The sequence below is a fragment of the Carassius carassius genome, chromosome 26 (assembly GCF_963082965.1).
Source record: "Carassius carassius chromosome 26, fCarCar2.1, whole genome shotgun sequence".
In the NCBI taxonomy this organism is placed as follows: Eukaryota; Metazoa; Chordata; class Actinopteri; order Cypriniformes; family Cyprinidae; genus Carassius; species Carassius carassius.
In genome coordinates, this window is record NC_081780.1 from 5142244 (window position 1) to 5155673 (window position 13430).

Sequence of the window (13430 nt, forward strand, 5' to 3'; positions counted from 1 at the left end):
TATATTTTAATATAAAAATAACTTATATAGTATATTTATATTATAATACACTTAACTTAATAACTTTTTTATTTAATGGAAGCAAATAGTCTGCCATCATTACAAAATAACTATAAATAAAGTAATACAAATTGTAACATGGAAGTTTTACAAACAGGATTGGAAATACTAATTATGAAATGAGATTTTATGTACCACATTTAAAGCAGTTGAAAAATAGCCAGTGTATGCAGTTACATGTCTGTGGGGAAAAATATAACAGAGATTGGATTGCAAAATGTGTATGTTCAATAATATGGAAATAAAATAAACAATGTGCTTATGTTGACTTCTAAAGCCCAATATAAGCACAGTAAACTAATGGTTTTAAATCACCTGTATTTTAGTTTGGGGGTTTTCCACCTAATATAAATATATGTGATTATAATCCATTTCATTGATTAATTGACGTATGTATTTAATTAAAAAAATTTATTTGCAGACCTTCTCTTGGACGTCATGTTAGGCATGATGGGTAAACAGGGACCCACTCCCATCCATCGTGTGTGTCCAAAGCAAGACGAGACAAATGGTGCTTTGAGTGTAAAATTCCCCTGTTGTAAATCTGTCACCTGGGCATGATATTTGTTTCTGTTATTGTTGCATTATTTATGATCTCAGTCTACCACAGGACTTATTAAAAAAAAAAAAACCTAAACAGCAAAACGGGCGCAAGCCAAACTGTTATGACAGCACCCAGTTGACAAAAAACATCACCAGCTAGGACAAGTCCGATGTTAACGCTAGGCAAACTAGCGCTTGGCTAACTGTGGCTATCCTCAAAGCCTGGTCACGACCCAACACATTTCTTGACTTTACCACTAACCTGATCCCAGGTAATGAAGCGAGAGGACTGTTTATCGGCATTCTGTCACCAAAGAGGTATTGACTTAACTAGAGTCCATTCATCCTTTCTAAGAGCAGATGGGTGGGAAGAGAAGAGAATAAACGTCAAATCCCATCACTTGTTGGGCCTTTTTAAAGCTTATTAGCACACAGCATGCTTTCAGTCAAGCATGTTTGTAGCAAGTCTCTGTGTAATGGTGTGTGTGTGTGCACAGGTTTATGTGGCACCATCTTTTTATTTGAACTCCGCTGTTTTCTGAGCATATCCACCCGGCCGTTTTGTCACAGTGGTTTGGAGGGCTTCTATTAGACCGCCTTTTTAAGGCCTTGTCACTCTTTCTGTGGTTGCCAGTCAATCTGGACGCCCCATATATCCTCCGCTTGGCTGAGATACAAGACCTGATGGAGATACAGAAGGACGTACTGCATACAGCTGCTTCTGATCCGGCTTTGATACGACCGGCTCTGCCATTGATCTGCCATGTGTCACGTAGATAAATGTAGACTTTTTTTTTTTTTGCCACAGCTGATTCAACGGATGAATTCAACAGATGAATTCCTGCCTTATTATTCATTCACCATGTTTTGGCACCCAAATGTGCTTTAGTAGGTTTTGGAGGCCAGGTCACTCTAGACCATAGACTAACAAGAGCATGATGTTGGTCTGCTGCTATGGTTCTATGCAGAGACCCAGTTTGCATAGTCTAATTGGTTCCAGAGAACCGGCGGCCCATTTTAGCTTTTCTTTCTCTCTCGTACGTTCTTCAACCTTGGTCTTCCTCCACCTTCTTCCATCTTGTTCTTTCACAGTTTTGTTTGATCGTGCTCCGCGGCCAGCGTCCACCCTAGAGAGCCTTCATGGCCTCCAGCAAGCCAACGAAAACAGAATAACATTCTGCCCTGGAAAGATACAGATGGGGTTAATAAGAATTAATAAAGTGTGGGGACACAAATGTTCCTGAAAGCTCGGGCTGCTTCAGACCAAAGCAGACTCTGTCCCTGTCTTTTCTTACATCTCTCTCATCACTCACTCTTTCTTTTTAGGCTCTGTTTCCTCTCCCCGCTTCTCGACAATCAGGTGACTGTATTTGCTTTCTGCTATTGAGCGATGAGGAGCATTTGCAGAGCTCCCTAAGCCCTTCTACAGTATGTTCTCTGCCCTCTTTGAGAAGGTATTTATAAGGGAACATTTCAATAGATCTTCTGCTGTCTTCGTTGTACTGTAGTAATTCAAAAGGGTTGCTCACCTCTCCCATCCCAGAATTTATGGATAGGCCATTGAAACCCAAATCCAGCTTATGTAACATCTTGATTCGTATAAGGCAATATGAAAGGAAAAGGCCAGCCTTGGTTTGAGGCCTTTTCTTTTGCTCAGATTTGCATTATTGTGAAGAAGTTTTATCATTTTGTGTATACAGTATATGACGCATGTGGCAGAAAATATTTGCTTAGAATATAATATAAAAGATTGCATTAGCATTTTTATTTCATATCATGCCATTAAATCATAGTATCTTTTTATTTTATTATTTAAAAAAAGATATATGGGGCTCAATATTACATCAATATGGGTATGCTATATTATTGATATTTATAATATGTGTGTGTGCGTGTATGACAATGAACAGCATTTATCATTAGCATATATATATATATATATATATATATATATATATATATATATATATATATATATATATATATATTAGGGGTGTAACGGTACGCAAAAATCACGGTTCGGTACGTACCTCGGTTTTAAAGTCACGGTTAAGTTCATTTTCGGTACAGTAAGGGAAAGAAATGCAAACATTAAACTGCAGGTTGTTTATTACTATAAACTTTTTTTTAACAATTTTTAAAATACTTTTTAATAAAATATATATAAAATAAAAAAAGAATAAGAAATAAAATACTGCTGCAAAGTTCTCCACTAAATAAAATACTCTCAGTCTCAAACCAATATCATATGATAAAATATAATGAAAAATGATTACTATGATTACAGTGCAGCATTACCAATCCCAGCTTGTAGGCCTGCTCATATTTAAAAATATAATATATACTTTTCATTAGTAAAGTTAGTACTCCATAAATAAATAATAACATTGACATTTGTACCAAATATTATATTATAATGTATGAACCTACAGAGTTTTGTTCCAGTTCAGGCCTTTAACTGCTAGGCAACGACATGCAAAATAAAGCATCCAACAAACTCTCATTCATATCGACTCAGACCGCATGCTTCTATTTATCTCATTCTTAGATTGATGTGAAAACAAATGTGATGGCTTAATCATGCATTGCACCAGAATTCTTTGTTGAAGCCAGTAGGATACACACATGGCACAAAGACATATGGTTTCTGGATTTTCTCCCACACAAGTGTATGTATTATTTTGATGGATATGGAAAAGCCGTGTGAGTGTCTGCTGTGTGTATAGAGATGTTTTGTAAAGACCGGGCATCTGTAGGCAGCGGTCCAGGTAACTGAGATTATTTGTCTGTGTTCCTGGAATGGGAATGTTTCTTCTGACACATTTTTATTATACCACTGTTCTCACTGTGATTCATGTGTTTCAGCTGTGGTCTATCATCCATAATCATCCACAACCTTTCACTGAATATTGTTCTTTTTTCCTCTCCTTCTTTTTGAATACAATCATATGAGACAAAGCTGAATTTGAACTCTGTGTTCTGGCTTGCTAAAAGTGTTGTTTGCGTGTCATTTTAGCATGCGTCTGCATACCCGCCGTTTTATCTCCCTGGCTCATGTCCAGGTATCTCATTCTTGAACGGTAGAGGAAAACTGAGATTAAAATGACTCTTTATCTCTAACCCGTTTCCTCATTCCTGTTTTTGGACAGATTATCCCCCCACTCATAGACCTCAATCAAAACCGCAGTAAGCTGAAACTGTACATCGGCCACCTCACGGCCCTGTGCCACGAGAGAGACCCCCACATCCTGCAGGACCTGGCCCCGCCCTCTGCATACCACCGCAGCCAACAGGACGCCTGGGAGGAGGAGCTTCAGAAGATGAGTCCTGAGCAGGTAAGAAAGGGTGATACTCTCTTCACTGAAATGTATCACTTTTTACTATATGTAACCATTGATTATGGTGACCTATATAGTGATAAGGTTTAATTAATGCGTTAGCTTGCATGAAAAGATTAATACATTTTTTTTATTAATACTATAAAGTCTCATTTATATTTTCAAGTAAAAACAATGTGTATATATTGTGCTCTATTTTATGTTATTGTTATTGTATAAAACAATACAGATAAAATATATTCTATCATTATTATAACAAACACATGTATTAGTTCGAAGAGTAAAAAAGTAAAGATTAAAATGAACCAAGATCAGTTGAAAAATGATGCATGTAAACAGGTGTCAAAGTAGTAAAAGTATTGTTCATTTTAGTTCATAATACCCGTTTCATTGACTAATGGTACTAAACTGAACGCTTTTGCAAACTGTTACCATAAAGACTTTGTCGAGGATAGTTTGGTCCTCAAATCAATGTAACTTTTAATACATCTGGCCTTTTCTTCATAACTCAACTTTGTGTATTTATGCATATATGCACACTCAAGGAACCGTAAGGTTTCTCGAGTACCTGGATTTGTCACCCATTGATTATTGGAGCCATCTGGCCTGGCCCTCACGGCCCTTAGCTGACGCTAACATTCGCTGTCTATAAATCTCCTATTGGCCTTAAGAATCAGTCCGGCACTGTGTAAATGCCATTAGTCCTTTTTATAGAGTAGAATGTGTTCCTACAGAAAATAAATAGTCCAATATATTGTATTTTATTAGATTCATTCACTGTGACTTTAACAAAAAGAAAACCAAAAGGCTACCCAAGGCTCACTTAAAAGGCGGGGGAGAGCCAAGAGCGGAGGAGTGGGGTGAGAAAGACCGTTAAAAAAAAGAAGAGCAACTGGAATGGTGCGATAAAGAAAAGGAGTGTCAGTATTTAGACGGTGAAAGAGAGAAGCGTTTGAGGAGGTAGTGGCTGGGTTTAGTCTCTCCATGATAAACGATCCCCTCTCTGTAATAAATGCATGCGTGGATCCGTTTTCTGAACTTCACTTTGAACTCATTGCCATACCTACCGTAACAGTAAATTGTCTGCAAACGGACACTAGGTTTAGTCCCTGCGTCGGTGCGTCCCGGTTCTGCATCCATCCCCGATGCTTTTTGTAACATCAGAAAAATAAATTGTCTGGAAGTCTACATATACATTATACTCACTTTAAATAGGACCCATTCCTCTAGAGGAGAGGAGAGTGATCTGCTGTGATTGTGCCAAGGCTCAAACAATGCTCATACTTTCATTGCATGGGGAACTATCTGCTTGGCAGGTTTTTGGCTCGATCCAACATTATTGAAATGCATTTTTTATGTGGGCTGCCTGATGACAAGCCTTTGGCCAGTGAACAAATAATGTTTAAGATTTTTAGTTTGCTGCAAGTAAACTTTGTTCCAAAAATTGGCACTTTCCAAGGGACCCCCCCCCCCCCATCCAGTACTTGTTAAATATGAAATAGAGAGACGTCTGTACATTTATTTTCCTTTGAGAGAGACAGCTTTCTCCAGACTGTAAGGATGGACTGAAAGTTGCCTGGCCTTTTCAGACTGAGTGTTGCCATTGGTCAGTTGAGGCTACTGCGATATGTATACATCTGGTCTGTTCTTTGTGTTTCGAATTGAATTCTTGCCCATGATGAAAGGGAATAGAATTTCCAGAATAATGGTCCTCAATCACAGTCTCAAGTCCTTCAATAGTGGCTATCCTGAAAGACTCAGTCGAACTCTTGTTTTTGCTCAGTCTGTCCAAACTGTTATTCCTCATGGACCTTCTCTAAGGTCAACGATTCTGTGTTTATCTTGTCTAAACTATCATTGACAGTGTTTAGAAAGCACCTCTGTCATTGGGGGGAGGGGGGCTAAGAACTCCTGGACCTTTGCACCAGGTTTTTGACTCATTTGGGTTCTCAGATAAATTGGTGAGCACGGAGCAAATTAATTATGTAGGATTGTTCAAAAGCATGCAGGTTTGTGCAGGATTGCAACACTTGGCAGAGTTGTTTTTCGGCTTGGCCAACATGCCAATTTCATGTCGGACACATTAAGGCAGAGATAATGAATATTTCAGGTTACACCGGTTAGGCTTTACCTCTCAAATGGTTACGCATATATCAGGATTTTTCTTCTCCAAATCCAATAGCTCTGAGATATTTAGCATTTTGCATCCATATGGTATCCACATGTACGGGATCCTGCTCATTCTTCAGTTACATGTCCTGCATGTAAGACACAATCCGCTTGAAGACACTTTTGGTCTTTCTCTGATGGTGGAATCACTTGCAGATGGTGGATTGGACGAGTTGCCAGCGTTCACAAGCCTGTTTGATTGATGTCTTCTTTGACCTCTCTTCTTTTCTTTGCGTTGGGAGTGTAGCACATTACATTAGCGTTCTCTCCGCGCTGCAGTTCGCCCATTTAGACCCATTCAGCACTGAAGATGCCAAAATGGGCCCGCTTGGCCACGACAGGCTCAAATTGACGAGAAAAGTCTGGGCTCATTATTGGCTTATTTAACGTGTTCTGTTCAGTCCATTATTGTTAGTAACGTCCACATGAATTTACTTGTGGTGTGTTTTGATGGCACGTATGTCTCTCTGTAGTTCTCAATTTAGGAGGGAGCTATTTTGCTAATAATCATTCTTATAAACTGAGTTATTAGTACCTAATTGAATGGCCCTTTGTGGCACAGTCGCCATCGAGTCCATAGAGGATTGAGGTTGGTGTCCCCTATGCCCAGTTCTCTACTAATGACAAGCCTCTTGCATTTAGAATGTGCTTTAGTATTTACGAGGGGCAGCACACTGTTTGAGCCCTTGCCCTTTCTTTGAAGCTAAACATTGATCTTTTAATTAACAGTTTTTATGGGCTTCCTTTTTACTGGCCTGGCAGTCCAAGCTGGCACTGAGCTGGGTAATGTACGATTTAAGTTTTTTTTTACCCTGATTTCCTTTGTCTCTCTCATAGTTTATAGTATTATAAAAACAGTGTTTCCTTTTTGTTTCTCCTCTCTTAAAGGGATAGCTTACCCAAAAATAAAATTTCTGTCATCATTTACTCATCCTCATGTTTCTAAACCTTTGTAACTTTCTTCTGTGGAACACAAAAGAAGCTATTTTGAAGTATGTCCTCTTTTTTTCGTCCGTACAATGCAATGAAAGTCAATGGGGTCTAGAGTAGTTTTGGACCTTCCTTGAGAAAACAGTTGGAAGATTCTTCGAAGTATCTTCTTGTGTTTGTTTCCCAGAACTTTTTGGGCTTTTTTCTAAAGCTCTTGTCCCTTCGCTCTTAATGGCAACTGGCGGAGCTACTAGGACAGGAAAATCGCATTTTCAGACATAAGCCCATAATGCATCACCAGTATAGACTAATCAGGACATAGACAATGCAAACACACTGATCATAATGCATACAACAACACACACTTGTGAACTCATACTCATACAGTACTTAAACACAGCCAGACTGGCCTATTTGGCCTCTCTGCCAGCTCATCCTCTGTTGTGTTCAATGCTTCTTTTATTACTCGTCCTCTTTGCCTGTTATTTTTCTCTGTTTATGGCGTAATGTTGTTTTATTTGGTTTGAGCTGTTCACAGGATGTTACTGCATCTCTGTTTAAACGGTTGGAATGCAGGAAGGTGATTAAGCCGGCGCTGAAAGAACCACTCAGTCATACAACCCACAGAGCCAACAAAGACAATAGACTCACCAAAAATGCACCCCATTTTAGATGAAGAATTGGCGTTTTCAGGAACAAAAACAAAATTATTGTGCATTATACATCAAATAAGGCCTTTAGAATTTAGCTTTAGGGTTATTAGGTTGTGAGTGATAAATATGCCGTTACAAAAGAGTACTGTGGTGGTACAGATACCTTTGGATGCCAAATTATTATAATTTTTTATATATAATATATTTATAATATTTTTACAAAGCACTGTTAAATACCTTTTAATTTACCTTACATTCTTTATTATGCAATTTCCTAATTATTATATATTTATATTTTTTACCATGCCATTTAGTAGCATGGTTCTTTTTTAATATAACTTTTTTTTAAATATGTGTTTAGCCATGCACGCACAAGCAACACACATTCACATACATGTACATTTATGTTTATATATGTATGTATATTTAGCTAAACTCAATGGTAATACCATGATACTTTTTTTGTTGCTTTCAGTACCTCGTTATGAATAATTCCTTGAGAGGATGCAATCATCTGTGACATTGTCCACAGCTGTGAGACGCCCCTCTCCTGCGCTGCAGCTGTGTCTATGATGAGCAGTCATTGTTTGATGAAAGTTGCTGTCAGTTATGTTCTGTGGCCAGTTTCACCTCCTCTCTCATAACGTTTGAGTCTGCTGTTTACTTTAGAGACTGCTGATCTAAGATCAGATTGTAAAGTTTACAATCTTGGAGGAGAGAAGCGAAGTGCTCGGCCGCCCTTGGCCAAAGTCATCTGGCTGTGATCTGGCAGCACAAAGCCAGCTGAATAAATAGGGGAGAGTCTTGCATTTTACGGGTCACTCTGAATAAAACATGAACTAGAGAAGATTGATTATTAATGACCTCAGGGCTGAAACAGAAATAATCTGTTAGGCCTTGAGTCCTCCATTCTTTTTTCTTCCCTCTTCCTGCTCTTCGTTCTCAGCACACCTTTATCCGTCTTTCGCTCGCTTCTCCGCTCTGTTTCTTTTCCGATTGGCACTCCGATAGATGTTTATTTTAGCCATCTGTTTTCAGATGTTCCCTTTCGAATAGATCAGGTGTTCGGTTAGAATTCATGCAGATTTTGTGATGATTCTCAGGCTCACACCTGTCAGAGCTGGCATCAGATCTCTGTGTGGGTTCCAGTGTGGGTCCGTGAGGGAGTTTTCCAGGGAGGCTGATATTTAAATCAAACCAGTACTAGATTGTGGTAGGTTTTGATAATCATGTTGACTTTTTGGACTATGATATATGTTCCAACCTCTGCTCCTTCATTGTTGCATATTTTTTTATGAGATCTCCGAATAATATAGACTCTGTCAGTATTCTGGCTAAGTTTGATAATCTTTCTTCACCTGTTGCATTTGAAAGTATTGCCAAAAGCTAATTGGCTTGAAAGTTTACCTTTGATACAGAAGAAAGCTAATTTAATTTCTTCTCCTTTTTGTCTTTTTCGGTCACATTTGGAAACATACCCTGTGTCATTTGATTGGTCAGTGTACTAATCAGCCTGTTTTGGCATTTGTGCACTGATTAATATTCTCCTTGGCTCAAGAACACGAAAGAAAAACAGAAGAGATCTTTTTTCAAGCCATAAATCTGAGCACAAAAAGATGCATAAAAATTACAAAAGATGACATGCATTTGCATTTAACCCTAATCCTAATGCTCGATTATACACTTGGTTAAAAGCAACAGAAGCTGGTCCTGGATCAGCCCCCTGTTGTGTCGTGCTGGCGACTGCAGTGTGTCTGTGCCCGGTGGGGCGGGCTGCAGGCTGACAGGCCCATGAATCCAGGGCCACATAAGTGCAGTGTAATTTAAACGGGCAGGAAATGGGGGTAAACATAGTGGAACAAGCCCACAACCCGCACAGCCACGATTAATGAAAACACATGGAGCCAGTGCATATTTCTGCTGTAAGTGGGCCTTTACATTACGAGCGTCTCTGTCTCTCTCTGCCTCTTGTTCACTTACTCACTTCATTGTTCAACTAACACCGTGTGTCAGTAATAGCAGTAGTCATCTGTAAGTCACAGCGGTGTGTGGCTGTAGACACTTTAACATAGTAGAGACATCTGAACTGCGGTTGTCTGAATGAGCACTCCTTAAAACAAACACAACACCGAGACAGGAGGTGAGACACACAGGCGTCATATACTGACCACTTATTGATTTTTGATGCATTGAATGTTAAAACAAGCATCAATAGTGGTATTGTTCATACTTAAGATTACAGATTGAAACAAACATCTAACCTAGTATTAATCTTTGATTTATAGCTCATCCCACACAGACATGGGTAAAATCTCAAACTGTGCGGCATTACAGTTTTTACCTGGAGGACAATAAAGTGATAAATAAAAATTCCTTATACTTACATACATTTGAAGGTCAAGTCTAGAAACAAGAACATCACAGAGAATAAAAACCAATCTGAATGCTTTAGCAATCTGGTAGTAAAACAATACAACATCATGACTGCGGGATAAGCATGAGTGATTTTCACCAAAAAATTTAAAATCATCTTTTTAGACTCTAATCTAAACTGAAGTCTCGAGCACGTCTTGTTGCTTTGGTTCCTTTAGTTCTGAGTTTTTCTAAATCCATTCTCAAATGCTGTTTTTGTAATACATCGTTTCAACGAGTTATAATCCTGAGGGGGTGCTGACCGGCTAAACCAACAAAACTTCTCAACCGACCCCTAAACATCCAAAGCAAGGGAAATCGTGGTCCCGTCTTCAAAGCGATGCGAGATGAGCCCTCTGTGCCCCGTGCTTGTCTGTTCCAGGGCTCGCTGCTTCTTTATTTTCCCACCCAGTGAATATGTATGAAAGCACCTCAGACTCCAGAGCTGAAACGAGGATTCAACTCGCAACACATTCGACTCGGGGCGAGAGGAAGAATAATATATGAAATAAATACCCCCAAATGATGAAACCATAAGCATGATTGAGCCTTCTCAGCTGGAAGCCGCCAAGGCAAACAGCGAAATACTTCAGCAGGTTTATTGTGATTTTCTCGCCCTGACGAATCGGGTTTTTGCGTTCCCGAGCTTGGGTTACACCAACCGAGCCGCAACAGCATAAACTACACCAGCTGACGTGCCATACAAATGAACATTTCAATCGTAGCTCAGTTCTGATTTTTCATTTATGTATTTATATGTGTTTATTTGTTCTTCCGTCCTTTGAAAGTAATGAAAAACGGGGCTTCAGTCTAAACACAAAATATTTCTGAGGTTTGTCACTCTATTGGCCAGCTGATGAATCATCCTGCCAAGAGGGGAGCTGTCAGTCTGTGGCGCTGCATTTCTGATGGCTTTATTTGCGTGTTCACATGCGACAAAACCCACACCATTCGCAGTCGTGGCATCTGTTTCTGATTGAACTTTGGCTTGGAAAAAGATACCGTGATGTATCCGACTCCTTCCTCATTTTGCTTGCAGTCTAAGCCAGTAGGCAACCATATTACGAGTCTTACAGCTCATTCAGGGCCTATCAGATTAATAAAAGGCATTAAGGATTAAGAAGGACTTTACAAAAGTGGGTTATTTTCCACAAATATTTAATAGCCTGTTGGGCTCTTTTAAAGGCAGAGTGCTTCCATGCTAACCATCGGGATGGTTTGTTTAGGGTGAGGCCCGTTCCATTAAGATCCATTGCCATAGAAAACAATTGGCTCGTTGACATTGCTGTTTTTCGTCTCCTACAGCAGTGACATTTCACATAGCTCTGTCTCCTGTTCGTTAGCAAACGAGGATTCACAACAGTCCAGACATGATCATTAGGAGCAGCTAGGAAAGTTTGCGCCGCTTGGAGCCTGTGGAGGAATGTGGTTGTAATTTATCCCTATGCATCCTGAAGTCCTTGCAGCAGTTTGGGCTGAGTCATTGGAGGGAAAAAATACAAAAACGAAAAATATCTAAGCAGCACAAAAATCAAACCCGGCTTTCATCAACTTGTGGTGGGTGTTAACACTGAAGTTATTTCAATCTGTGTTTCGATTGTGATTGCGTCCCTGACTTGACCACATACTTCGTAATATGTGCCCCACTCCGCTGAAGTCCTTCAGTCTCGTTCAAAGTTGCGGGCAGGGGTGCGACTCGTGTGTCCGCGTTCCCCCCTGAAACTAAATTACACTTGACTGATGGGGTGCACAGATCCGGCCGCAGATGAGGCAGAGGGCGGTTCCAATCAGATGCGGTCTCTATGCAGTTGCTTTTTATAAACGGCCACGCCCCCTTCATTCTGATTGGCTCGTGTAGTTTGCAAAACAGAACTTGGTCTAGTCACATTGGGAGTGTTCAGTTCAGAAATTGGGAGTGAAAATGAGGGAGAAATGGATGAAATGGTACGTCAGGCTGCTAGGATGCTGTAAGTACAGTAAGATGATAAGCACGGGAAAGACAAACAGAGAAAGGGCGAGAGAGATCCCAGTTTAAGTGGCTCTTATAAAGCCACAGAGGCTTCCTGCTCTAACGAGGAGGAAGTGGGAAAAAGAGCTCGTCATGAGCTGAACACTGTCCAAAGAGACCATTTTTAGAGATATGTTTGTGTGTCTGCTAAGAAGCTGGGAGAGCCAAGGGAAGGATAAGAAGAGAGCAAAGAGAGTAATGTAGAGTTTAGTCTAACAAAGATAAAGCAGATTTCAAAGATAGGAGCTTGTAGCTTAGCCGCCCAACCATAGCAGTCAAGATGGAGTGTAAATCTCTTCTTAAGACTCTCCATTAAGAGTTTGCTTTCAGAGACTTGCGCCTGCAGCTGGAGGAGGGACAAAGGCCAATGGTTTTATGCTTTTGTAATTTTGTCCAAAACCCATCCAGGTAGAGACTGTTTGACTGATGAGTAAAGCAGCCAACCACAGTTTGCTCTGTCAATCAGGGTCAGATTTATCTTTTGCTACCACAAAAGAATGATAGATAAAACTCAAATAATTGTGCAGAAGTGTTGGTCCATGATAAAAAATAGCAAGACTCTATGTAGATTTTGTCATTAGAATTTCTGTTCATCCAAAAGTATTGCTTTTGGTTATCTGGTTTACCTTTGGATACCTTTGTGCCTCCCAAGTGCCACAAACAAAAAGTATCTTGAATGTCTTTCAGGTATTTGATGCATGTTTGCCATTGGCAAATACATCTAATCTTAAGTTTGTTCCCAGGTACACTGATGCACCTTTGAAGTTGGGCAAATACAATCAGATTAGAGCAATACGTGCAGTATGCATGTGTCCATGGGCAGTGTGCCATCCAAGGCAGTGACTACAGTTCATCTAGCTCATTCCGGTTGGAAAATAAGTGGTGTGGAAGGGGGTAAAACCTCCATCCAGGAGGTGTGTCTGGTTGGCAGAGGTAATGGCACACAAGAACCAGCAGAAGAACACCAGAGGGGAGCATTTTAAGCTTGGCCTGGAAAGAAGAACCTTCAAGAAAGGAGCTTTGAGTGTGAAAAGTGGCGCAAGGTTTATTTTGAGGGGGATTTTCTTAATAATGAGGAGAAAATAAGCTCCTCCTACTCTTCAAAAATTATGAGAACCTTTTAATACGGCCCCATGATAAAAAGAGCAACGTTTCCTGCAAAAGGAGTCATTGTTTTCTCTCAAAACACTGTAGCAGTGTCACATTTAAGGGAAAGGCTAATGGCGTTATTTCGTTATGCAGATTTATTGAACAAAGTCTTGATTGCTTTAGCAGATGGCAGTCATTCCTCAACTCCAGATCCCCCTTTACTTCACA

At 39.9% G+C, this 13430-nt stretch overlaps 1 protein-coding gene across 8 annotated transcripts in view; it reads left to right on the forward strand.

Moving 5' to 3' along the window:
* erc1b (ELKS/RAB6-interacting/CAST family member 1b) overlaps window positions 1-13430 on the forward strand; it is a 203923-nt gene that overhangs the window by 178253 nt on the left and 12240 nt on the right. For 6 of the 8 annotated variants that reach the window (XM_059510805.1, XM_059510806.1, XM_059510809.1 and 3 more), the window contains one exon: window positions 3753-3938. In XM_059510805.1, the coding sequence (XP_059366788.1) occupies window positions 3753-3938 (186 nt within the window). Of the gene's footprint in view, window positions 1-3752; window positions 3939-13430 lie in introns of those variants that run through there. The other 2 variants (XM_059510812.1, XM_059510813.1) reach the window with 1 other exon arrangement.